This window comes from Heterodontus francisci, chromosome 35, assembly GCF_036365525.1.
Source record: "Heterodontus francisci isolate sHetFra1 chromosome 35, sHetFra1.hap1, whole genome shotgun sequence".
Taxonomy (NCBI): domain Eukaryota; kingdom Metazoa; phylum Chordata; class Chondrichthyes; order Heterodontiformes; family Heterodontidae; genus Heterodontus; species Heterodontus francisci.
This window is the reverse complement of record NC_090405.1, coordinates 33,508,441-33,533,393: the sequence shown is the minus strand read 5'-3', so window position 1 is coordinate 33,533,393 and position 24,953 is coordinate 33,508,441. Positions and strand designations below refer to the sequence as shown.

The 24,953-nt window shown below is 41.0% G+C and overlaps 1 protein-coding gene across 6 annotated transcripts in view; it reads left to right on the top strand.

Moving 5' to 3' along the window:
- The window catches only part of tbc1d2b (TBC1 domain family, member 2B), a 141,012-nt gene that overhangs the window by 77,775 nt on the left and 38,284 nt on the right, over positions 1-24,953 (top strand). For 5 of the 6 annotated variants that reach the window (XM_068015282.1, XM_068015286.1, XM_068015285.1 and 2 more), the window contains exons 3-6: positions 72-240; positions 3,491-3,651; positions 8,721-8,959; positions 24,556-24,948. In XM_068015282.1, coding sequence (XP_067871383.1) covers positions 72-240; positions 3,491-3,651; positions 8,721-8,959; positions 24,556-24,948 — 962 coding nt within the window. The remainder of the gene's footprint in view (positions 1-71; positions 241-3,490; positions 3,652-8,720; positions 8,960-24,555; positions 24,949-24,953) is intronic. The other variant, XM_068015283.1, reaches the window with a different exon arrangement.

Here is a 24,953-nt window from a genome sequence, read left to right as displayed (position 1 = left end):
GTATTTTCAAGAATGTCGGTTTTTAGTAATGTTGCAGTCTCTGGTAACTTTATCTTGTATATTGATTCCAGATGCACCCTGCCTCCCACAAGCAAGGGATATTGATGAAAGTGCTAGAAATGTACTGGAAGTTGTGGATGCCCCAGGAACTCTGGTGGGCGAGCGAGCAGCAAGCTATCCATCTCCTGTACACCCCACGACTATTAACTTCTCCTTGAAACACTGGGGAACAGAAATCAGGTGAGACGATCTGGCCTTGGGTTATAGGAAAGCTGTCAAGTTTCTGAATGCTTTTGAGCTGCGAAAGAACCAGCTTGAATTCAGAAGGGATGGAATGTTTTTCAGGCTGGATGCCAGATTTGTGCAATTATTTGTTAGAGGCAGTTGAAGTGTGTTCAAGAGACAAGTGATTGCATTTCCAAAGAGAGAAGGGATTGGGGGATATGATGAAAAGGCAAGCAAAGGGAATTGACCTTTGAGGAAGGAGTGGGCTTGTTGTGTTCGGGCCTTTACCTGTACTTCTAAGTAATTGTAATTCCATTTAAAATCCACAAAAAGCAGGACAAATCCGATTTGGCCAATTACCGCCTAACCAGTCTACATGCAATCCTCAGCAAAGTGATGGAAGGTGTTGTCGACAGTGCTATCAAGCAGCACTTACGCACAAACAACCTGCTCACCGATGCTCAGTTTGGGTTCCGCCAGGGCCACTTTGGCTTTAGACCTTATTACAGCCTTATTCTGGTCGTGGACAAAAGAGCTGAATTCCAGAGTGAGGTCAGAGTGTCTGCCCTTGACATCAAGGCAGCATTTGACCAAGTGTGGCATCAAGGCGCCTAAGCAAAATTGAAGCCAATGGGGAGAGGTGGGGTTAGAGTCATACCTGGTACAAAGGAAGATGGCTGTGATTGTTGGAGGCCAATCATTTCAGCCCCAGGACCTCACTGCAGGTGTTTGTCAGGGTAGTGTCCTAGGCCCAACCACCTTCAGCTGCTTCATCAATGACCTTACTACCATCATAAGGTCAGAAGAGGGGATTTTTGCTGATTGCAATGCTCAGTTCCATTCACAACTCTTCAGCTACTGAAGCAGTTCATGCCCGCATGTAGCAAAACCTGAACAACATTCAGGTTTGGACTGATCAGCAATTATAAATTGATGAAAATTCGTGCCAATCAATGACCATCTCCAACAAGAGAAAATCTAACCACCTCCCCTTGTCATTCAATGGCATGACAACTGCTGAATCCCTCACCGCCACCTTGGACCAGAAACCTAACTAGACCAGCAACTACAAGAGCAGGTCAGAGGCTGGGAATTCTTCAGTGAGTAACTCGCCTCCTGTCTCCCAAGTGCCCGTCCACCATCTACAAGGCTCAAGTCAGGAGTGTGATGGAATACTCTCCACGTGCCTGGATGGGTGCAGCTCCAACAACACTTGGGAAGCTCGACACCGGCACACCGTGGCTGCAGTGTGTACTATCTACAAGATTCACTGCTGTAACTCGGCAAGACTTCTGCAACATCTTCCAAACCCATGACCTCTACTACCTAAAAGGGCAAGGGTAGCAGACGCATGGGACCACCACAATCTCCAAGTTCCCCTCCAAGTCACATGTCATCCTGACTTGGAAATATATCCCCATTCCTTCACTGTTGCTGGGCCAAAATCCTGGAATGGCATTCCTAACAGCACTGTGGGTGTACTTACACCACATGGACTGCAATGGTTCAAGAAGGTGCCTCACCATCACTTTCTCGAGCAATTAGGGATGGGCAATAAATGCTGGCCTTGCCAGTGATGCCCACATCCTGTGAACAAATATAAAAACATTAACTTTCCTTTCTCTGCCGTAGTAACATGTATCCAAAAAATACTGGTATTTTGTAATGCTCTGCAGCTTTAAAATGGCCACAATATTCATTCTTTGTGTTTATTTATCCTAATATGTTACCTGTTGTTTTTAATCCGAGTTCTGTGCTTGAGTGGTAATTTTAAACTTTTAGAACATTTATTCCTTAATACTCTGTTGTGCATGTTTAGTCAATGTATAGCGCTTGATTTTTGAATGTGTGATATATTGTACTCTGTTTACATTGGAACAATGCAAAATTACTAGCAGAGCAGTACTTATATAACACTGCTAAACCAAAAAGAACTGGTGCAAAATTGGAATAAAACCAGTCTATTGCGATATATAATAACCTTTTGTATTTTTAAAGAGCCTGCAAATTGATTTGGGATCAAAGGCTTAGTGGGTTTCAGAACCAGACAGTGTCTCCTGGCAGACATTGAGGTTTCATGATAGCACCTGTAGACTCCTTAAACTGGCTGAAGACTAAATCGATGTAAAAATGTATCTCATGGTGCAAAATCTGTTTTCTGTTTGTGGAAGCACTGTGGGACAGCTGTTACAGTACTTGTTTGCTTTGGAGTTTGTGGGCTGTGCCTGTTATGAAATGTGTCGGCCAGGCTTTGGCTGTTTGTTGTGGAATAGCTTGCTGATTTCACTGATACCCTTCTCTTGCTGAGATCCTGAGTGAGGCTGCCGTTGTGTCATAGTGGGGAAATGCCATTTTGTTCAAGATAAATCTTCAGATACGTGACCTTGCTGTAGCTAATAACTTAAATATGACTACTGGGTGGAGTTTCTATTCTAGGATATTTGTGATATTTTTACATTTTTTTAAAAAAAAAAGGACAACTTCCCTATCTAATTACAGAGAAATGCAAAACTTACAGCATTTTGCCTTCAGAATGTCATTAGAAATAGCTTAAGTCCTTTCGGGAGCTGATCATATATATGTGTCATCACTAAAACCATCTATTTCAGCCTCAGTAATGTTACCTGACTTTGTCCCTGCCTCAGCTGTTCTGCTGCTGAAACCCTCATCCACTCCTTTGTTATCTCTAGACTTGACTATTCCCATACTTTCCTGGCCGCGTCCCATCTTCCACACTGCATAACTTTTAAGTCATCCAAAAATCTGCTATGTCCTAACTTGCACCAGATTCCATTTACCCATCGCCCCTGTGCTTGCTGCCCCATAGCTTAACTGGCTTCAGTAACAGTCTGGCACCTTCCCTATCTCTATCGCTTCCTCCAGCCCTACAACCTTCCGATATATCTGCATCCTTCCAATTCTGGTGCCTTGAGCATCCCTGATTTTAATCGTTCCACCATTGGCAGCCATGCCTTCAGCTGCTAAGGTCTGAAGCTCTAGAATTTCCCCCCTTAAACCTTGATACACCTCTACCTCACTTTCCTTAAAACCTACCTCTTTGACCAAGATTTTTTGGTTATCTGCACTAATATCTCATGTGCCTCGCTATCAACTTTTGCTCAATAATGCCCCTGTATAATGCATTGGAACATTTTACTAGGTTAAAGGCGCTATATAAATGAGAGTTGTTATGTGCTAGTGTTCATGATTCCCCTACAATAGGTATAATTTGGTTTCATACTCTGCAATTCTGAATCCTATACAGAAATTCAATGTCGAATCTGAAACCTGGAAGAGGAAACAATGAGAATCGGAAAAGTATCTTCTATACTGAAGATTGGGAGCTGCTGGATCCCAGCCTCAAAGAGCTGGAAGAAGCAACAGCGCATGAAGAAAAGAGAAAATGTTCAACAGAAGCAAATAGAGGTTTGTCACTTCATTTTACCTTTGCACTTTAATTTATTCAGAAAATAACGCATTATTGTACATTCAAGTATACTTTCAAAGCAAAATTGCTACCTGGGTAAAACCATATTTTTACAGTAATCTGCCTGGAGTGTCTGACGGGTTTTATTCTACAAAGTGATGGACGGTTAATGAAATTACTTGTTGAATCCATTAATTGGGTTATAAACATGGAAACTTTATGACATAGAAGGAGGCCATTTGGCCTATTGTGTCCATGCTGGTTGAAAAAGAGCCATCCAGCCTAATTCCACTTTCTAACTCTTGATCCATAGCCCTTTAGATTGTGGCATTTCAGTGCGTATTCAAGAGTTTTTTACAAAATGATGAGGATTTCTGTCTCAATCACCCTTTCAGGCAGTATGGTTGTTGGCCAATTCTTGCATCTTCGATGGCTAAACTCTTGATCAGTTTCTTAATACTCTAAGCAAACGTTATTTCAGTTCATAACCTCTAATCCCGTTATTAAACTAAATTCAAGTTTCCTTATTGGTCCAATGTTTAGCACTAAGTTATACATACTGGAATATTCTGGGTTCTATTCTAGGCCTATGCCAAGTTTGGTTATCTTAGCTGTGGTAGAAATTGGTCTACTACAATTTGCCTCTATGCTTTTGGACCAATGCCTTCTGAAAGTATACATGTGTTTATTTGCCAAAGATGAGATTGGACTTTGCTATGATGCCACTGATGGTTAATTATCCTGTTACATGCGCTTTAGGCCTGCGCATGAAATTAATCATTGAAGTATCAGAAGGCTTCAAAAGCCCAGCAAACCTTCATGAGAAATGGGAAGAAAACTGGGGGAAGAGGAAAATATCTAAACAGAGCATTCATTGAAAAGAAAAATCAACCTCTACCTTCCTGCATCTCGGGCAGCTGCTTCTTCTGGTCCCTTGGCAAAAATTATCTCAAGTAACTTTATGAATCATCCTTCAAACTGCTCTTTCTTTCAAAAGGGAAAGCAAACCCTTTTGATTTTGTTTGTACTTTAGCAAGGTCATAGAGATTACAGTTGAAGAATTCCCTTCCATTACTCCAGTATGTCTACTATTATGACCGACATCAAATTTTATTCCCACCAGGTCTGTTTGAAGCTCCACGGCCTGAACTCCTTTTAGACCTATGGTCCTATTGGTAACATTTCATGTGTCCCCAGGCTTAAGCCCTGCTCTACAAATCCTCTTCAATCTTCCTTCTAGTGCCTCTTCCCTTATTGGAAATTTCGTTGATTCATCCTATTGGTAAGGGAGCGGATCCCCTTTTCCCTCCCAACTATCTCACTACTTATTGCTGCTTGGGCAGTCCCTCCTTAATGCGGGGGAGACTGCAGACTGTAAACGTAGGCAAATACATGCTAAATCATCAAGGAGTTTTCCCTAAGGGAAGTTCAAAATACACATTGGTCAGAAGGAAATTGAGTATCTGATGGCTCGGAGACTGTTCACAACTTAGCTATTTTAGTGTTAGAAATGGTTAATATCTTAATTGCCTGATTATTAGAATTTGTTTAACCATCAATTGATCTAACATCAAAGTAAACCATGATCTATGATTCCTGTTCCCCATTTTCCTGCTTCGCACAGCCTATGTATGAGACAACCATGAGGGGCTCCATATTCTAAACAATGTTCAGACAGATTGCCAAAACCAAGCACGTTATTACCAGTTTCTAACTACTTCTGCTTCTGCATCACATCTTGAAATAAATTTGCCTACTTCTAGCCTGAATGTGTAATGTGATGTTTAGTACCACTCGAAGCAGGCAGAGAAATGTCGTGGACTTCGAGTTGAGTTTCCAGTGCGGTACCTATAGGTAAGGATAGTTCTGTCCCACTGGGGAAACACATAAGTGTTCAAGTTTCAGTTCAGGGCTCTGCCTGCGTATGGAAACTGATTCTTTGTGGTGAGCAAAAATTAAAATCAGTAACCGAGTGCAAGTGTCACTGATATATATTGAGTTTCATTTCTGACCAGTGAGCGTTAGCCTGTTTTGTTCTCTTGCAAATCTTTGGTTTTAGTTTGTCCCAAGCAGGGAATGATTCTGATGTTGCTGCCACATTAAATTTACACTCCTGTGAAACACACTCCATTGAGTTTTGTAATGCCCAGTTTTAGCATTCCTAGCATACACAAATCAATTACATCACAATGGTGATGATGGAGATGCTTGTTTGTCATGTGTTTCTGCTTCTGTAGTGACTGTACCCGCTTGTTTACAAGGCAGGACGATCGACTGATAAACTTGCCGTGACTCTGCAACTTAAACCTGCCAGATTTGTTTTTTTAATATGCCTGCCAACTGCGGAAAGTCCCTACGCGAGCTGGCAGCCGAAGAACAGCATGAGAAAAGCTACAGTCTTCGTGTCTGAACAAGCAATACATGTTGCAAGAATCCTTTCAATTGTTTCAGACTTATTTTTAACCCAATAGATGTGAAAAAATGGCAGTTGTATGAAGTAAAGGTTCCAAAATAATCTCAACAGTATCCAACATATTGTAGAACCATATGGCATAGAATTAAGCCATTCAGCCTATCTAGCCTCTGCTGGCTCTTTGAAAGAGCTATCTAATTAGTTCTATTCCTGCTGTTTCCCTGTAGTCTTGCAAATTTCTTCCCTTCAAGTATTTATCTAATTCCCTTTTAGAGTTACTATTGAATCTGCTTCCAGCACCCTTTCATGCCAGATCATAACAGCTCGCTATGTAAAAGAGATTCTCCTCATATCCCCTCTGGTTCTCATGTATGTGTAAATATTTTATATATATTATGTGGAAAAACAGGTGCCACAATAAGATATTGTGTATTCCATAAAATATGGCCAATTCACATTTTTGGGGAAAAAAATTATACAGTCATAATCTTTTACATCCAAGAGTGCTAATTAAATTAAGTTGGTGAGTCTTCAAGTAAATGGCACTGCACCTGTACGTGATGATTCACTCCTCTTGGCACAAACAATTTGAATTATCCAATCATTTTTATTTAGCAATGTCAACAGCACAAAATTGGAATTTAGTTCCAAGATGATTTTGAATTAAGCAGCATGGAATTTAAGAGGAGACGACTTTGTTGCAGTTACTGTGACTTCACTATTTAATTACTTTTGTCTTGGTTTAAGTGTTACCTTTATAAAATATATACTATATATTTAATTTTCATCAAGTCCTCATACCGTCATCACGTCATCTTGACAAACTTAACTGGCTCCCTGTGCCCCATTGAATGGACTAAGGTTTTAGATTTTCACTTGGCATCTTGCAGCAACCTCCCTGCTCCTCAACTGAGCTGTCTTCAGCCATACATCCCTGCTCACATGCTGTACTGCTCTGGATTAGAGTTACTGCTCACATCCCACTCCCAGCATTCCATTATCAGAGGACAGTATTTCACCCACTGCACCCTGGCCTCTGGAAATCTCTCCCAACACCTTCATCCTTGCTCCTAGTGGTGGAAGGGTTAACCCTATTTTCCCCCGCAGCCCCCCACTACTCCCCAATTCATTGAAGAAAGTTGTGTTGACCCATCATTGGCCACTAGAGCTGACATACAAGACATCATTGATCCTGGACCTTTTTGCGATCAGGTTATAACTGGTCATATACTATGTACACAGACCTAAGGACCATTTTAAACCCCTGCTGCTGGAGAAATTGACAAACTTACAGGACAGTGATTTCCTACCCCAAAGAATCTGACACATACGGTGCCTCCTTTGCTATATTTATGCTACCAGATAACTTACCCAGTAAAATAACTTTTTGAATTAATGGGAAGACTGTAAAACTCAAATGTCACACTTGCCTTATTTTAAGTCTAAGAACAATGCATCAATCATAAAATAAGATTATAAACCAGAATATGGCAATTTTTCTCTGAGGGAATGTGACCCAGGAAATGCATGTAGCAGTCAGCAGGGCATCTGAAGAGGCTGAAGTCCTCCCAGCTTTTAGTTCCCCATCTAATTAGCTCATCCTTATTGACTTAAGTTCAAGTTTCTTTTATTCTGATGAGCTGATTTTGTTCTTTTGTAGAAGCTTTTGCTACAAAGCTAAGTTTGATGGCCTCCTGATCACTGCTTTTACAGCCCTCCTCCAGTTTAATTATCCACTATCTCTAATTTCTCCCCCCCCCCCACCCCCCCCCCCGTCCCATTTTTATTAGTCAAATGGAACCGAGGAGGTTAAGGCATGACCTGATGAAGGTTTTCAAGATGATGGGCTTTGATAGAGCAGATAAAGAAAAGCTATTCCCTCTGGCGAGTGGGTAAATAACCAGAGGTCATAGATTTACAATCATTAGCACAAGATCAAGAGGGGAGATGAGGAGAAACTTCTTTCACAGAGTTCTGGAACACTTCTACCCGAAAAGGTGGTGGAAGCAGATATCAGAATTTGACAGGTACTTGCAGGGTTATGGACAAAAAGAAGGGATGTTGGATTAAAGCATGACTGCTCTTTCAAAGAGCCAGAAGAAGCAAGAGGGGCTGAAAGGCCTCCTTCTATGCAGTAAGTTTCTCTGATTGTGATTGAAATTCCTTTTAATAAGATCCTTTGTGTTGAATTGAAGGACCACTGAAATTGCATGGCACAAAAAGGTGGAAATTTTCTTTTGTATATTTTGTCAGGTTTTGCAGGTGCATTCACACTAACAGCAGTGCAAAGTGGTTTGTTAGTGTAAATACACAATGAATGTAGAGTTGAGGCCTGTTCTCATACTGAAGAAGAGGATTGAGAAGGTATTCTCATTCCATCTCACAATGGTTTGGTTTGGGCAATGCCAAAATGCACCAACACTACATTTGTGTGAAAAAAAATTTTCAACATGGATTTGGATTATGTAGCTAAATATATCCAGCAACACAGTAGTTGAGAAAAATGTTATTAAAAAAAAAAATAAAAATTTGACTGCAAAATAATGAATGTAGATGTTACTGAAATTATTGACTGAGTTTTCAAGCATTTGATTTCTAATTGATCTTTGTTTCAATTATTTTGCTAATAAAGTAGTTTTGTTTCAATTTGGAAAGATTTGTTGGTATCTTCTGTAGGATCGGCATTTTCGTTTGATTTCGCAAGAGCCACGCGAGTTAGACGCCCACCATTCTTAAGAGATATGATTGGAACATCAAAAAGCCGTAATAGCAGTGAGTCTTCCCCTGTAGAATGGATCGTTACGAATGGAAAGGCATCAACAGAGATTCAGTCCAGAATTCAAGCTCAGCAAGAGGAATTGAACAAGGTGAAAGAAGATTTAAGCAGTCAAAAGGTAAGGCACTAAAAGACAAACAGCATTATTTGATTTTTCACCCTCTGTCCAGATAAGGCAATTGAGCAGTTCAGTTGCAAATTGGTATGGGTGGAAATCAAAGATTCTAGAGGAGCTTGATAAATTATTAAGGCAGCTTTTACTTAGGAAATGCATAATAATGCATGGCAACATAGCACATCACTTTGAAGCACTAACATACAACAATGGGATGTCAGTTTAATTTCTCAGCAGGTTTCCATTCCCAGCTTTTCTGATATTGCCAGGCAGAGAATCTGCATCAGACCACTATTGCACATTTCTCTATGGCCAACTCAGCTGTATTGGCAGAAACATGGGTACATAGCTAGTCAAAGAAGGCAGGAAGAAAAGTGGAGAAATTTTGCAACTACAGGAAAAATAACACGTATAAATAGTTCCGAAATTTCAGCTGCAATGCATTTAGAGCTTATTATGGAACTAGGGTTAACAGGAAATCTTCATCTGGGAGTCTGATTCAAATCCAATTAATTGAATGAAAGTCTCTGGTTATAAGGAAATTAGTTTGGGGGGTTCTCAATCCTGCTCAACACTAAACTGTCTCAGTTGAGTACTGGGTAGGCGAGTGATGTGGGGGATGTCAAGTGGGGCTATTCTAAGATTGGTCCAAGCAGAAGTTATTGTATCAGTTTGACTGTGTGTAAAGACTGGCTAGAACGGGTTTGATCTGGAGAACAACGAAGCATACTCTCCTGAATGAATGAAAGAATTCGTGTCTCTCAGCAGGAAATTTACATTGGCCTACAGGTTGTGTTTCGCCTAAAGAGGAAAAGACCCCTGGAAAGGAATGTTTGCATTATTGGAGGTAGCAAATTCCGTTTTAATTCCATCTCTAAGAATTTCTGCTTCAGGAGTGACTGTCTGTTGTCTTTTGTGTTTCCGGGAGTTCTGGAAACTCAGTAAGATTTCTACTGATAAACTGCTAATTCAAAATCTAAATAGACCTGTTGTTATACTCCTTATTGAAAAATGTGTGATGCCTACTGCAGCCAAAGTACCATAAGCACCTATCCATTACAGACTGTTCATCAAACTCGCCTGGAGACTTCGAGTGGCACCTGACTATTCGACTCTGGGTCACCTCACCGAATCGAGAAGTAACCCACCAAGACTTACAGCCTAGTTGTTTTACTATTCCTAAGAAACAGCTCTAATTTAAAACCTCATTTTTAGAACCGATTAATGGTTGGCTTTTGAATGTATGTATGTGTGTGTGTGTCTGTATGAGGGTTAGGAGGAATAAGAAGTTATAAAATCTTTTCAGACATAGTTTTATCTCCATATTGTTTAAGATTTAGCTTATTAATACATAGTTAATTTGTTGTTTAAAGATACCTGGTCTGGTGTGTTTTATTCTGGGGGGGTTAATAAAGTGTTTAATTTGGCTAATTTCCGGTAGGTGGGAAACTTCAGTAATATGCTGTGACCTGTGGATTCATGGGACTGAATTGACAGTGCATTACTCCCGCCTCAGTCATTATACTGACACTGGGTGTTAAATTATGAATCATTCTCCTCTTTGTTGATGTTGCAACGCACTTTAAATCCATTGTTCAAAATCAGTGTCCTGGCCGATATTTATCCCTCAACCTTTATCACCTTGCTGTTTTTTGGGACCTTGCTTTGCAAAAAGTGGCTGCCATGTTTCCTACATTACAACAAGTGACTAAACTTCAAAGGCACTATTGGCTGTAAAGTGCTTTGGGACATTCTGAAGTCACAAAAGGTACTATATAAATGTAAGTCTTTATATGAATATTATGCTACAGGATTAAAACGACTGCGCACATTTTCTTTAAAAACTATGTACCAGCAGTGCAGGTTATGAGAAGAGGCCTGCAACACTGGAGCAGTGAAGGATGAGGTGATTTAATAAAAGTTTCAAAAATGAAGTTTTATGATGGGATGAATAGAGAAATACTGTTTCCTCAGGTTAGGAAAATGATGAGATCTCATCAATTTGCATTGATAACCAAGGAAGTGGGGAGAGAATTTAGGAGAAATGTTTGGACTTGAGAAAGTTGCTGGATCACTTTACCACACGGAGTAGTGGAAGGAAGGGCCATTGCATCTTCTGAGGGAAAACTAAATAAATATTTGAATCTGAGGAAGATGCAGGGTTGGGGGAGAGAGCAGGCTAGTAGGATTAATTTACAGATTCTTCCAACAAAAAGATGGGCTGAATGGCCAGCAGCCTCTGTACTGTAAATCTCTAGAGTAATCAGTCAAAAGCATATTATCAAAAATTATGGATTTATGAACTCATCTAGAAAGAAAAATAGAACCTTATCGATGGTAGTCCTACTTCCAGTATTTTTGGTTTTATGATTTAGGGTTTTGACTATCCAATCCCAGTTGGAAATGCTGGGTAAACACTTTTCAAAGTCATCCAGTGTCTGGTATGTGGAGTCCAGGCACATGATCTTTGCCAGCATGCATCCTTCAGAATGCACTGCAGTTGATCAGAACCAGATTCCTGCATCCGAAGGTATTGTGCAGCTCCCTAGTTTGTGAAACATAATTTTTATTCTGTTCAACAGATGGGTAAAGATATTAAGGACACTTGGAGTAGATTGGGTTTGGATTTTAAACCCTGTAAGCTGTTTACTTATTTTGAATAGCATAATGTGTACCGACGTCACATACAGTTGTAGCTATCGACTGAAATGTGCATGTATATGTTTTTCAGTTGGCCAAATCCAGATGATTGCGTGCATTTTCAAATGCCATGGCATGTCGGGCACAAGCAAAACCAAGTTTTAAAAAATGCTCAGAAATTGCTAATCGGTTTCAAGATGTGCATTAATTGCTCTATTCTTTTGACTGGCCATCACTTTAACTCTGTACTGGAACACTGCTTCCAAGTTAATTGTGCATGTTGGATAAAAGTTGCCATCTAAACTACAAATGGCTACCTCCAGTGTAGTTTCCGCAATTATAACAACCACAGGTAGCAGATGGTCAGTAGAATGAGTAGTCATTGGCCCAAAGGAGCTGTGCATCATTTGTTTTCAAAAACCTCCCATTCGACTGTGCCTATGGTTCCCCAACTTTGGTCCAGCTTTTTACTCTCCTTTCCCCACACTCTGTTTATCATATCCTTTTCCTTCTGAGATGTCATCCTGCCTGTGAGGAGGGCTATATAAGTAAAAGTGATGTAACTGTGGACATTGTGCTGTTTGTATTTTTTGTCTGAAAACTTACTGTCTGCATTGGTTTTGCTCACATTTGCTAAAGAGTTGCATAGCCCCCATTCACCTCCATAAATGGTTGATGGCATATCACTGTGTTTGGGAGATGGCCCAGTGTTTTGTTGATGTAGTTAGGAAATAGATTCTACTAACTTAATCCTAATATTCCTTCTTTGCGTCTCCATTTCTTGCAGTTCCATTGAGGCTCTCCTTAAAATCTACCTCAAGCTTTTAATTCACCTGCCCTAATGTCTCCTGCTTTGGTTTGGTGTCAATTTTTGTCTAATTGCACCCCTATGAAGTTACTTGGAATATTTTACTACCTTAAAAGTGCTATATAAAAGCAAGTTGTTGTTGAAGTAGGTAGTCAGTTTGGCTTGGTAGCTAAGTTTGCAGATGGTACTAAGCTAATGGAAGTGATAGACTGAAATGTTGAATAGAATCAGCTCTAGGAATATATTTGGGAATTGGGAAGATGAAATTCAATGTAGAGAAATGCTGCATAAACAGACAAAAGATCCAGAAAGAGACTGTTACTTAAATGGAAAGAAAATAATGTGCATGAAATATCAGATGTGATGGGCGGTGGGGTGGTGCTGAATGGCAGTAAATGGAAGTTATCACAACAATGCTCAGGAACAGCACATAAAACAAATCGGATGTTGGGCTGTCAGTAAGAGGTCACTATTGAGCCAAAATATCAAGGTAATCCTGCACTTTGTAAATCATTGGTGCGACCACATTGTGTACATTTCTGATCACCACAGCACTAAAAGGATATTGCAGCTTTTGAAAGGATACAGAAAAGAGCAATGGGACTGATTGAGGCGATGGGATTGAATTATGAGGAGCGATTATGTAAACTGAGCATGTGCTCACTAGAAAAGAGAAAATTGAGAGGTGATACAATTGCTGTTTTTAGGTTTCTACAGGGACTGAATAATGTTGATCATGAACTATTTCACCTTGTCCAGAACAGTGGAACCAGAGAACACTGTCTACGATTGAAAGGGCGAAAATTCAAAACTAATCTCCAGAAGCAATATTTCAGGGTGTGAGTGGTCCGTCAATGGAACAGGTTTTCAAGGGTGATGGTGGAAGCAGATAGTGTTGATTCATCCAAATGCTAATTGAATTTCTTTCAGGAAATATTTTAGAGCACTGTATATGAAAAATTTGAGACGTGACATGCTTGGGAGGAACAAGTAACTTTGGACATACGGTTTCCAAAGCTCTCCTCCACTGGGGATTTCCTCACCTCGTGTCTGAGTCTGTTGTAGACTAACTGATCGAAATTGATTGCTGGGATTAGTGAACAGGGCCATCATTGTATCATGACGACTAGTATGGTAGAAGGTGAACTCGACAGACCTTGTCCTGTCTTCGTCCAGCAATTCTTGTTTTAAGTGTTACCTTGCGGGTATTTGTTGGGGATTGTTTGCCTCTCGCTGTCTAATGTCCCATTTTCATTACGGCATCACAGAAGTGTGTTTATGCATCTGGTGTCTTGGATCCAGTAACCAGCTGAGAGGAAGATAGAGGTTGTGGTCATTCCAGAACATTTTACCACTTGAATAACAAATAACAACTACAAGGAGGAAAAAAAATGTAGCAGCTATTTTCCAAAGAGATATCGGACATGACATGAGGATGGAAGATGATGATTTAGAGGGTCTAAATCTCACTCAGAACTTTAGCAAATGCCTTAGAATGTTCCTCTTATATTAAAAAAAAAAGCGTAAAGGCTTTTCATAGGCCCAATTGGTAGCAAACTCCCCAGCACTACTGATAAGGAAAGCTTCCAGAAATGAGACTGGAATATGTTTCCACATTTGCTGCAAAAACCTTTGCAGTAATGCTCACAGCTATTGTCAGATCAACTATAACTGAATCACAGCAAGCTCAAATGCAGCTTTATTTCAGAGGATGCCTAACAGAACGAGGTCAGAGAATGAATGAGGAAAAGTTTTGATGAGACAAAGCTAGACAATATGTGAGAGGGTTACTTCGTGAACTGCAGTGTGGTGAAATAGTGCGTGTTACAATAGGGGAGGCTTTTTCTCCTGCTTTCTGCTCATGAGCATTGTTGCAGGTGGTCAGCCAGCATTATAGTTTTGATGCACCAAGTATTTCAGCACACCCAGACACGCGTGGTCAATTTATTTGGAAGGTTTGGTTTTAATTTGAGCAGAGACCCGGGGATTTGTCAGCCGTCTACTTGAGGCTGTGGAGATCTGCTTTTGGTTTTCAGTTAACCTCGTTTCCTTCATGTCTCTTCCTTGAAGGAAAAAAAGGAAGAATTTCTGTAAAATTACATTTTTAAGACTCAGCAAGGGTAACTAAGGCAATGGACAAAAATATAATGAAATTAAGAATTAATTTTCTAAAATGTATATTGTTTCCCCCTGTTCTGTTTATCTATTTTCCCACCCGATTAACTTGAGTCCAGCACCTTTGCGTTTAGCTTTTTCTTAAATTCTGACTCTATATCTAATTCTAATGGTCCCTGAATATTCAACCTTTAGGCCACCTGTCGGAGCGCACTAGAGTTCTGCATCTTTCCTTGTGCTTCTAACATTTTCACAGAATCACAGAATTGTTACAGCGTTGAAGGAGGCCATTCGGCCTGTTGTGTCTGCATTGGCTGTCTAAGCAATTCACCTAAAGTCATTCCCCTGCCTTCTCCCCACAGGGATAACCAGTCCTGAATACATTCTGTGAAGGCCTGCCCACCTTGATTGCTCCTTGTGCAAAAGTGAAGTCCCCCGTTAGTACCGTCCTAAAACTTCTGCAAACTGCTCGGCATTACAGTTTTGAAGTTGGGGTGGGGGGCGCGGGGCAATGGGGTTGGATGGGATGGTGGAAGGGAGAGGAATTTGGTATGTTTGTTCATGGGTGGAGCCAATTTCAAAGTCTGCATTTTTTTCCAGGAAAGGCTGGTGACAGTGACAGGAATGCTGACTTTTCCTTACACAATGAGTAGAAATGCCTGGAAGGCTCTCTCGTATCCCATGGCTTAACCAAATGGAAATGGATTGCTTCCAGGAATATGTTGTACACAATGAAGCTTTAGAAGATTCGTCATTACATTGCAGATTGGGAAACCAAACAAGTTAGAGAAAATTGAGCAGTTACAAACTGTTGAGAGTTATATGTGTAGGCTGGTACTTGATACCTGCCCAAAGCACAAAAATAGCATACCTCTCATTTTTGATTGGTTCAAATAACCATGAACTGTTACTATCGAGGCGGGAGGAGTGCACTGTCTTTTTCTAGTTCCACCTCTCCACGGTTCGCAACATATATTTGTGTTTACCCAGTTACCGATATGGCCAATTATATACTCTATTTTTATTTCAGAATAAAATCCACCAACCAGGTTTCTTTATTAAACAGCAAAATGATCAATTTATTATAAAACAAGACTTATTCAGTCAAGATGCAAAATTTCAGCACAGTTTGAAATATGAAATTATAGATATATACCCTTCTAAAGTAACCCCAACACATGCACACACACACAGGTTAAAGAAAAAATAAAGAAGTTTTTTCTGCAGAGATCTCTTTACAAAAAAAGACAAAAATATTTTGGCCAAATACTTAATAATTCTTGAAGGAGAACGATAAGATATGGAATGATATCGGTTGTCCCTTTGGTCTGGCATCCAGGTTCAGAGGGACAGCTGCTACTAGGATCTTTTTGGAGCAGTTCTCTTCCGGCAACGTCGAGGATTAGTCTGGCAGGCTTTCCAGGAGAAATGTGGAATCAATTTCTCCAGTCCACGCACACTGGATTCTCCAGGTTTCTTGGGTGGAGTAAGGATGAACTGGTGCCTTCTCTCTTAGCAGGCTGATCCCCAACTGAATCACAGTAGTAGTGTTTGTCACTGGGCCAGTTTTGCTGGAGTGGGGCATCTCTCATCATTTTGGTTAGACTTCTTTTCTCAGCACCCTTCAGCTTGAATTGTTTTGCTGCATAACTTGCTGGCGGTGCAAGCTTGTAATGATGTGATCAGGGCATCTGGGACCTTGGTGAATGACAGGAGCAAAAATGCATCCTTGCCCAGTGAGATTTAAGAATTGAGAAATAAACAGTGAAGAATAAGGGTGTAGTAGAGTCAAATCAGGTACAGAGAAGGAAAGGGACATAAAATTAATTTTTTTTTTAAATTTAAAGTTTGACGTTTTTAAAATCTGTAACAATATATTGCTTGTTCCCTTTCTGGCCAGAGGGATTAATTGCATTAGCAACTATCACATCATTAAAAAAGAACTTCCGCTGTTGTGTTCCAGCCTTAACTTTCCTTTGTGAATTTAATGGATAATTAAATAATGGATAATGCAAATCCAGCATGTTCTTAAAAATAAGGGAAGGTTAAAAGCAAGATGACATTTGTGCGAGATAAATAGTGGAGTGGCATAAATCGACCAAGATCTGGAGATTCGCAACTCTTAATTTCTTGAGCTTGTTGGCCAATTTGTTCATTTAAGAACACTGTGCGGCATTAACATGCATCAGTTTTGCAGCAAGGTGCAATGATTGGGGGTTTCAGAGAGTAGGGCTGTGGATGAGCTTTGATTACTCTTAACAAAAAGTTGGCACAAACATGGGTCAAACAGCTGCCTTCTGTAGTCTAGGTTTCTATGGTTCTGTTATCATTCTACCAACACATAGCTATAGTGGAGGGGAATTATAAGGTAATGAGACCATTGTGGGGAGAACTTGACTGTATTGTTACCTTGGGCACATAACTTCCATAATAACAAACTGTGACAAAGCTCAGGGCCTGAAGTTTCTTTCATGGGCTCAACCCAGAATTTAGACCCGAAAATGTGCCCATTTTGCCGAAGTCAAGTTACGCCCATGTCTACTCCCAATCTCATTTGAACACATAAACTTAAAATGGGCATAAATTGCTGCAAATCAGCGTCCAAGGAAAGCACCAAGCCAATACCATTTACTACTTCAAGTCTTAGAATTTTAAGTTTCAACACATTTCGGCATCATTCATGCATATTGGACACAGCTTATTTAAGAACCTGCAATCGGGGAAGCTTTTCGGTTTTTACTGTGACGTTTCCTTATGCCATAAAAATGCTTTTAAAAAAAAAACAAAATACAGAGCAGGTCAGAGGATAGTTTTAAAAAAAAACACTTAATAGATTGTAATAAAACATCAAAAGACTGACTTTCTTTCCTGCTGCGCCTGAAAATCTGGAGGCGATGTGAAGACACAAGCCCATTTGAAGGATGCGCTCATTTCAGGGTTGAAGTCTTGACCTTTTTTATGGGCCACGATTCACTTGGACGAAAGGCTTGATAGATTGTCGTTTGTTTTTTAAAATGTAGCGGGGACTTTGGCATCTTCTAGTTCTAGTGCATGTAACTTACTCTCTAGTTCTATGATCGTTTAAGCCATGTAGTTGGTTTGTGCCCTGTTACGTACGACCAGGTGAGGAAGGGGTCTCGGGCTCCCCTCTTGCCCCTTTCATGGTTTGGCCATAACAGGGTTTATCTTTTTAAACACTGATTTTAGCTTACCACCTCAGTGAGCCCTTTCTGACTGCACTTTGATTACAGTTGCAAATGAATCAATCAGACAGGATTTCTTAGGTTTAAACAAGAAAGATGCAAGTTTATTAGCCTTATCACTCTAACCCAGTTAAAATCACTAAAATACGTGATGTAACAGCTCGCATGCATGCGAGAGGCACACACACAAATAGATAGAGAGGAAGAATGAAATCGGGGGTTTGAAATAGAGTTCATAATAATTGTAATACAGATAAGGTTCTTAGTATCCTTGCAGTAGTGTCCTTGATTGAAGTGAAGGTCTTGGAGTCCTCGCTGGGGCCAGGTGCACAATTTCAGGCTGGCTTCTCTGGTACCAGAAGGCTGAAGAGGGGCTTTGTCTGTAATCTTAAAGTTTAAGCTGCCACTGTGGGTTCCCTAGGATTTTGCAGCAGGTAGGTCATGTGACCATCTCTTTGAAGCAGCAACAACTTGGAGGGTTGTTGTCATTTCCGTTTTTCAAACATACTCGGGGTTGGAATTTTTTCTCTTGCAAAGTCAAAGGTTGTCGATGTCTTTTGCTCATCACTATTGACAAAACCCATCTTGCTAATTCAATCAGTGGGCACTCCCATTGTCTCTCTATTCAACTGTCTCTCAGCTAGTCATTGTCTTCTCAGAATGCAAATGTGAGGCCATCTTTTAGCTGTTCAGTTCTGCTTTCCCAAAAGTCATTTGCAATGCCCTATATGATGAAATTAATATGTTCCCATTTGGCAGGTGTGATTTCCGTCACAGCTCAAATGCAGAGGAAGCTCTAGACCTAGATTTTATCATCTCCAATTCAAAGCTGCACTGATGGGCAAGAGTCTCCATTCTTGCTGTATACTAATCCATGAAACAGCATCACATGATCATCCCACTGAAAGCTGCTGTACATCATTTGTGATCTATATGGACTCCTTTATTTGTCAATCCTATTTTGGTCTTATTGGAGGAGTTCCCAGATATCTCAACACTGGTATTTCCTTTTTGATTTAAAGCCAATTATTAAGTGTCGTTAACCAACACTAAATCCAAATGTCGTTGTAGAATTTCAGTTCTTAAAAGATGATCATGTTCTCCCTGGTAACTTACACTGGATCATCTAACTTCAGTTGCAGAAATAGCTAGAATGTTCAGATTTGTGTTGTACTTCCAAACATGACCCAATAATCGAGTGCTGATGGATGCCCAGTCCCAGAATCGGTCACCCGAAGTGATTTTTATTGTGTGATTGTTGGACTTCATGTGTTGAATTACACAGGATAGTTTTGCATTTGGACACATGCTGTGGGGATATAATGTCTGGCATCACTCCAGTTCTCTCCAGAATTGAGTGGTCTGGGTTTTCTGGCTGTTTCAACAACTTGAAACATGAATGTTTCACCAGTTGAATTTCTCTGAATTCCAACCACAAAGTGGTAAATGGAGTGATCCAGATCTGTTCTGATAGCAGTTATTTGGAAAGGTTGGGACATTGCATTTCTAATAAAATTGCTGAATCTCCTATAGCATTTTTGATGAGATGGAGGATGTTTACTGATGTTTTCCGAGACCGAAGAGAATCCAATTAAATGTTTAGTATAAACTCTGATTCAGTAAATTCTAAATGCTAATATTTTAAAAAGCTTATTAAATATCTTGCACATGACACTCATAGTCATATACGGCACAGAAGGAGGCCATTTGGCCCATCAATTCCATGCCGGCTCTCCACAGAGCTGTTCAGCCAGTCCCACTCCCCTGCTCGATTCCTTGGCGCTGTAAGTCTATTTCCTTCAAGTGGCCATCCCACTTCCTCTTGAAGTCATTGATTGTCTCCGCTTCCATAATCTTGGACTTCAGATGTAGAAATGAAAGAATCCGAAAACATTTTTCTTTGAATTTAGAAACAGGTTAGCAATATACTTAATAGGTTATCTCTGTAATAATTCAAGATCCTTGAGCATTATTACAGGACAAACTATCAGTGTAGGTTTGGCTCGCAGGCAGGAAGGCACCAGAATGATATGGTGTAGCATTATTTAGGTGAATTTATTCTGAACAAGTTGGCCAACGTTTGGGCCATCAGTATTACCAGCCTGCTTTTTTAAATCTTCCTTTGACGCAATGAAAACATTTCATTTTGACAGTTTGTTTTATGATGAACAATTGTTTAATAGATTGTAAGTCCTCTGACTCAGGTAATTGTAACTGAGAAAGTGAGATGAAAGTAGCAAGTCGACATTTCATGTATGACTAAAATGTCTATTCACTATCTCATTACTTTAATGGTAGCATTAAAGCTCTTGATCAGCAGGGATTTGTTTTATTATATAAACCAGGGTGCCCCGTGGGGTGTGTAGACTAGGGCTGTCGGGTGCCCCGTGGGGTGTGTAGACTAGGGCTGTCGGGTGCCCCGTGGGGTGTGTAGACCAGGGCTGTCGGGTGCCCCGTGGGGTGTGTAGACCAGGGCTGTCGGGTGCCCCGTGGGGTGTGTAGACCAGGGCTGTCGGGTGCCCCGTGGGGTGTGTAGACCAGGGCTGTCGGGTGCCCCGTGGGGTGTGTAGACCAGGGCTGTCGGGTGCCCCGTGGGGTGTGTAGACCAGGGCAGTCGGGTGCCCCGTGGGGTGTGTAGACCAGGGCTGTCAGGTGCCCCGTGGGGTGTGTAGACCAGGGCAGTCAGGTGCCCTGTTTAGCTATTCTGCTGTGCACTGGAATTCATGTCAGATTCCCATCACATCTGGCAATTTGAAAAGGTGATAAATATCAGCCTCTTTGTACCGGTTAAAACTAATGATCCAAGATATACAAAGCATTTTTCAGTTATTAATTGAGCGCTGTATTAATTTTAAACATACAGCATTGAGATTATTAGACAATCAAATATTTCCATCTGTGCTTGTTTTTAATTTTCCATATGAGTGAGTTCAATTAACTATGTATATTTAAATTACAAGTAATTCAAATGTCTTGGTGCTTAATGCCTTGAGATTGCCATTCATACTGAAATTCTAACTCTTGCATTTCTCAGCAAAATGGCATGGTTTCTGACTCTCGTAGGCTCCAATTACTTTTTAAATTATTGTACATAAAATATTGGCTGCAAACAAATCTGAACCTTAATGCTAAACACCTCCAGTCTTCCTCTAGATGGATGATTTTTTTAATGACGTTTGAGCTCTTTGAATAATGGTGATAGTGGATGCTTCAATATAAATCAGCTCTTATCAAAATCACAAATAACGTCCTATGCGACTGTGGCAAAAGATAAATTCTCTTCCTCATTCACAATCACAATCAGAATCACAGAATCGGTACAGTGCAGAAGGAGGCCATTCAGCCCATTGTGTCTGCACTGGCTCTGTGAAAGAGCAATTCCCTCAGTTCAATTCCCCCGCCTTCTCTCTCATCCTGCACATTTTTCCTTTTCATATAACTCTAATTCCCTTTTGAATGCTTCAATTGAACCTGCCACCACCACGTTCTCAGGCAGCGCATTCTATACGTTAACCACTTGCTGCATGAAAGTTTTTCCTCATGTCACCTTTGCTTCTCTTACCAAATACTTTAAATCTGTGCCCTCTCCTTCTTGACCCTTTCATGAGTGGGAACAGTTTCTCTCTATCTGCTCTGTCCAGACCCCTCATGATGTTGAATACCTCTATCAAATCGCCTTTCAGCTTTCTGTTCTCCAAGGAAAACAGTCCTAACTTCTCCTGTCTATCTTCATAACTGAAATTCCTCATCCCTGGAACCATTCTCATGAATTTTTTCTGTAGTATCTCCAATGCCCTCGGGTCATTCCTAAAGTGCAGCGCCCAGCATTGGATGCAATACTCCAGCTGAGGCCGAACTAGTGTCTTATACAAATTCAACATAACTTCCTTGCTCTTGTACTCTATGCCCCTGTTAATAAAGCCCTGGATACTGTATGCTTTATTAACCGCTCTCAACCTGTCCTGTCATCTTCAATGACTTATTCCCATATACACCGAGGTCCCTCTGCTCCTGCACCCCCTTTAGAATTGTACCCTTTATTTTATATTGTCTCTCCATGCTCTACGTACCAAAATGAATCACTTCACATTTCTCTGCATTGAACGTCATCTGCTACCTGTCTGCCCATTCCACCAACCTGTCTGTCCTTTTGAAGTTCTACAATACCCTCCTCACAGTTCACAATGCTTTCAAGTTTCATATCATCAACAAACTTTGAAATTGTGCCCTGTACACCAAGCTCTAGGTCATTAATATATATCAGGAAAAGCAAGGGTCCCAACACTGATCCCTGGGGAACTCCACTACAAACCTTCCTCCAGCCCGAAAAACATCCATTAACCACTTGTTTCCTGTCACACAGCCAATTTCGTATCCATGTTGCTACCGTCCCTTTTATTCCATGAGTTACAAGTTTGCTCACAAGTCTGTTGTGTGGCACTGTATCAAACTCCTTTTGAAAATCCATGTACACCACATCAACAGCATTGCCCTCATCAACCCTGTCTGTTAACTCCTCAACAAAAACTCCAGCAAGGTAGTTGAACATGATTTTATCTTAAGAAATCCATGCTGGCTTTCCTTAATTAACTTGCATTTGTCTATGTGACTATTGATTTTGTCCTGAATTATTTTTTCTGGAAGTATTCCCAACACCAAAGTTAAACTCACTGGCCTATAGTTGCTGGGCTTATCTTTACACCCTTTTTTGAACAAGGGTGTAATGTTTGCATTTCTTCAGACCTCTGACACCACCCCCAAGTCTAAGGAAGATTGAAAAATTATGGCCAGTGCTTCTGCGATTTCCACCCTCACTTTCCTCAGGATCCTTGGATGCATCTCATCTGGTCCTGGTGCTTTATCCACTTTTAAGTGCAGACAGCCTATCTAATACTTCCTCTTTATCATTTTAAACCCTTGTAGTGTCTGACGTACCTGTTCTTTCAACATTGCCTGGGTTGCATCTTTCTCCTTGGTAAAGACAGATGCAAATTATTCATTTAATACCTCAGCTATGCCCTCTGCCTCCTTGTGTAAATCCCCTTTCTGCCTGTTATCAGCCCCACTCTTCCTTTTACCACCCTTTTACTATTTATATGCCCATAGAAAACTTTGGGATTTCTTTTAATGCTAGCTGCCAGTCTCTTTTCATGCTCTCTCTTTCCTTTTCTCATTTGCTTCTTCACTTCCCCTCTGGACCTTTTATATTCAGCCTGGTTCTCAATATATTTTCCACCTGGCATCTGTCATAAGCACACTTTTTCTTTTTTTATCTTAATCTCTACCTCTTTTGTCATCCAGGGAACCCTGGATTTGTTTGCCTTACTTTTCCCTTTTGAGGGAACAGACCTTGACAGTGCCCAAACTATCTCCTCTTTTGAAGGTTGCCCATTGTTCATCTACTGGTTTTCCTGCCAGCTTTTGACTCCTTACCTCATTGAAGCTGGCCTTCCCCCAGTTAATTATTGTTACTCTGGATTGCTCTTTGTCCGTTCCCATAGTCAGCCTAAACCTTATGATGCAATGATCACTATCCCCTAAATGCTGTCCTACTGATACTTGATCCACTTAGCCCACCTCATTCCCAAGAACCCCTCTGCAGTGTTTGACATGGTTCACCACGCCATCCACCTCCCAACACCTCTCCACCGTTGCCCAGCTTGGTGAGTCTGCACTCACCTAGATTCATTCTTATCTATCCAGTCGTAGCCAGAGGATCACCTGGATAACTTCTCTTCCTGCTCCCACACCATTACCTCTGATGTCCCCTGAGGATCTATCCTTGGCCCCCTCCGATTTCTCATGTACATGCTGTCCCTTGGCAACATCATCCAGAATTACAGTATCAGTTTCCGCTTGTATGCTGATAGCACCCAGTTCTACCTCACGACCACCCCTCTCCACCCCTTCATTGTCTCTAAGTTGTCAGTCTGCTTGTCCAACATTCAATACTGGGTGAGTAGAAATTTCCTCAAACTAAACATTGGAAAGGCCGAAGCCATAATCCTTAGACCTTGCCACAAACTTTGTTTCCTAGCCACTGGCTCCATTGCTCTCCCTGGCAACTGTATGAGGCCGAACCACATTGTTTGCAACCTTGATGATTTGACCCTGAGTTGAGCTTCTGACCGCATCCACTCCATCACTAAGTCCGCCCACTTCAACCTCAGTGTCGTTGCCTGACTCCGCCCTGTCTCAGCTCATCTGCTGCTGAAATCCTCGTCCATACCTGTTACCTTCAGACCACTATTCCAATTATTCCAATGTATAACCCGACTCGCACCATGTCTTGCCGACATACATTTGTTGTCAGCTAAGCAATGCCTCGACTTAAAAAATTCTCTTGTTTCTAAGCCCTATCCTATCTTAGTGATCTCCTCCAGCCCCGCAACCCTTCTGCATATCTGCACTACTCCAATTCTGACTACTTCAGCATCGCCAGTTTTAATGGCTGCACCATTGGCAACTGTGTCTTCAGCTGCCCTTGGACCTTAAACTCTGGAATTTCTTCCCTAAGCCTCTCTGTCTGTTTCTCTCTTTCCTCTTTTAAGACACTCATTAAAACCCACCTCTTTGAGCAAGCCTTTGGTCACCTGCCCTAATATTTCCTTTTGTGGCTTGGTGTCAGATTTTGTTTTCAAACGCTCCTGTGAAGCGCCTTGGAACATTTTACTACATTAAAGGCGCCATATAAATGCAAATTGTTGAATGTGGAATGCCTCGTTTCAGTGTCGGCTGATAGAAATAGATATTAGTTTATCACAATTGCATAAAAATGGCAGAGTGGGGTTTAACGCTGCTATTTACCATATGGCATTTGATTCTTTTCAAAGGAGCTGGTGCGACTGTTACAGCAGACGTTGAAATACTCCCAGCAGGAAAAGTACTCGCTGAGCACTAGTTGTGCTTCAATAGGTGAAGGAATGTCACAGGTTTTGCACCAGAAAGACCACCAGATACAGGCCCTGAACAAGCAACTAGATCACATTAACCAACAGAAAGACCGCTTAGAGCAGGAATTGAAAGAACTTCAAGATAAAGTTACTGGGATGAGTGACCAGCTTAACATGTTCAGAGAAACCATCCAAGCCAAAGATGAAGTGATTATGAAATTATCACGGCAGCTCAATGAATCTGAGAACAATCGCTCGCCCCCGGGTGTGATATCAGGAGCCACTCTAGCACCCTCTGTGTATAAGGAACTGCAGGAGTTGGACGCACTAAAGGTATC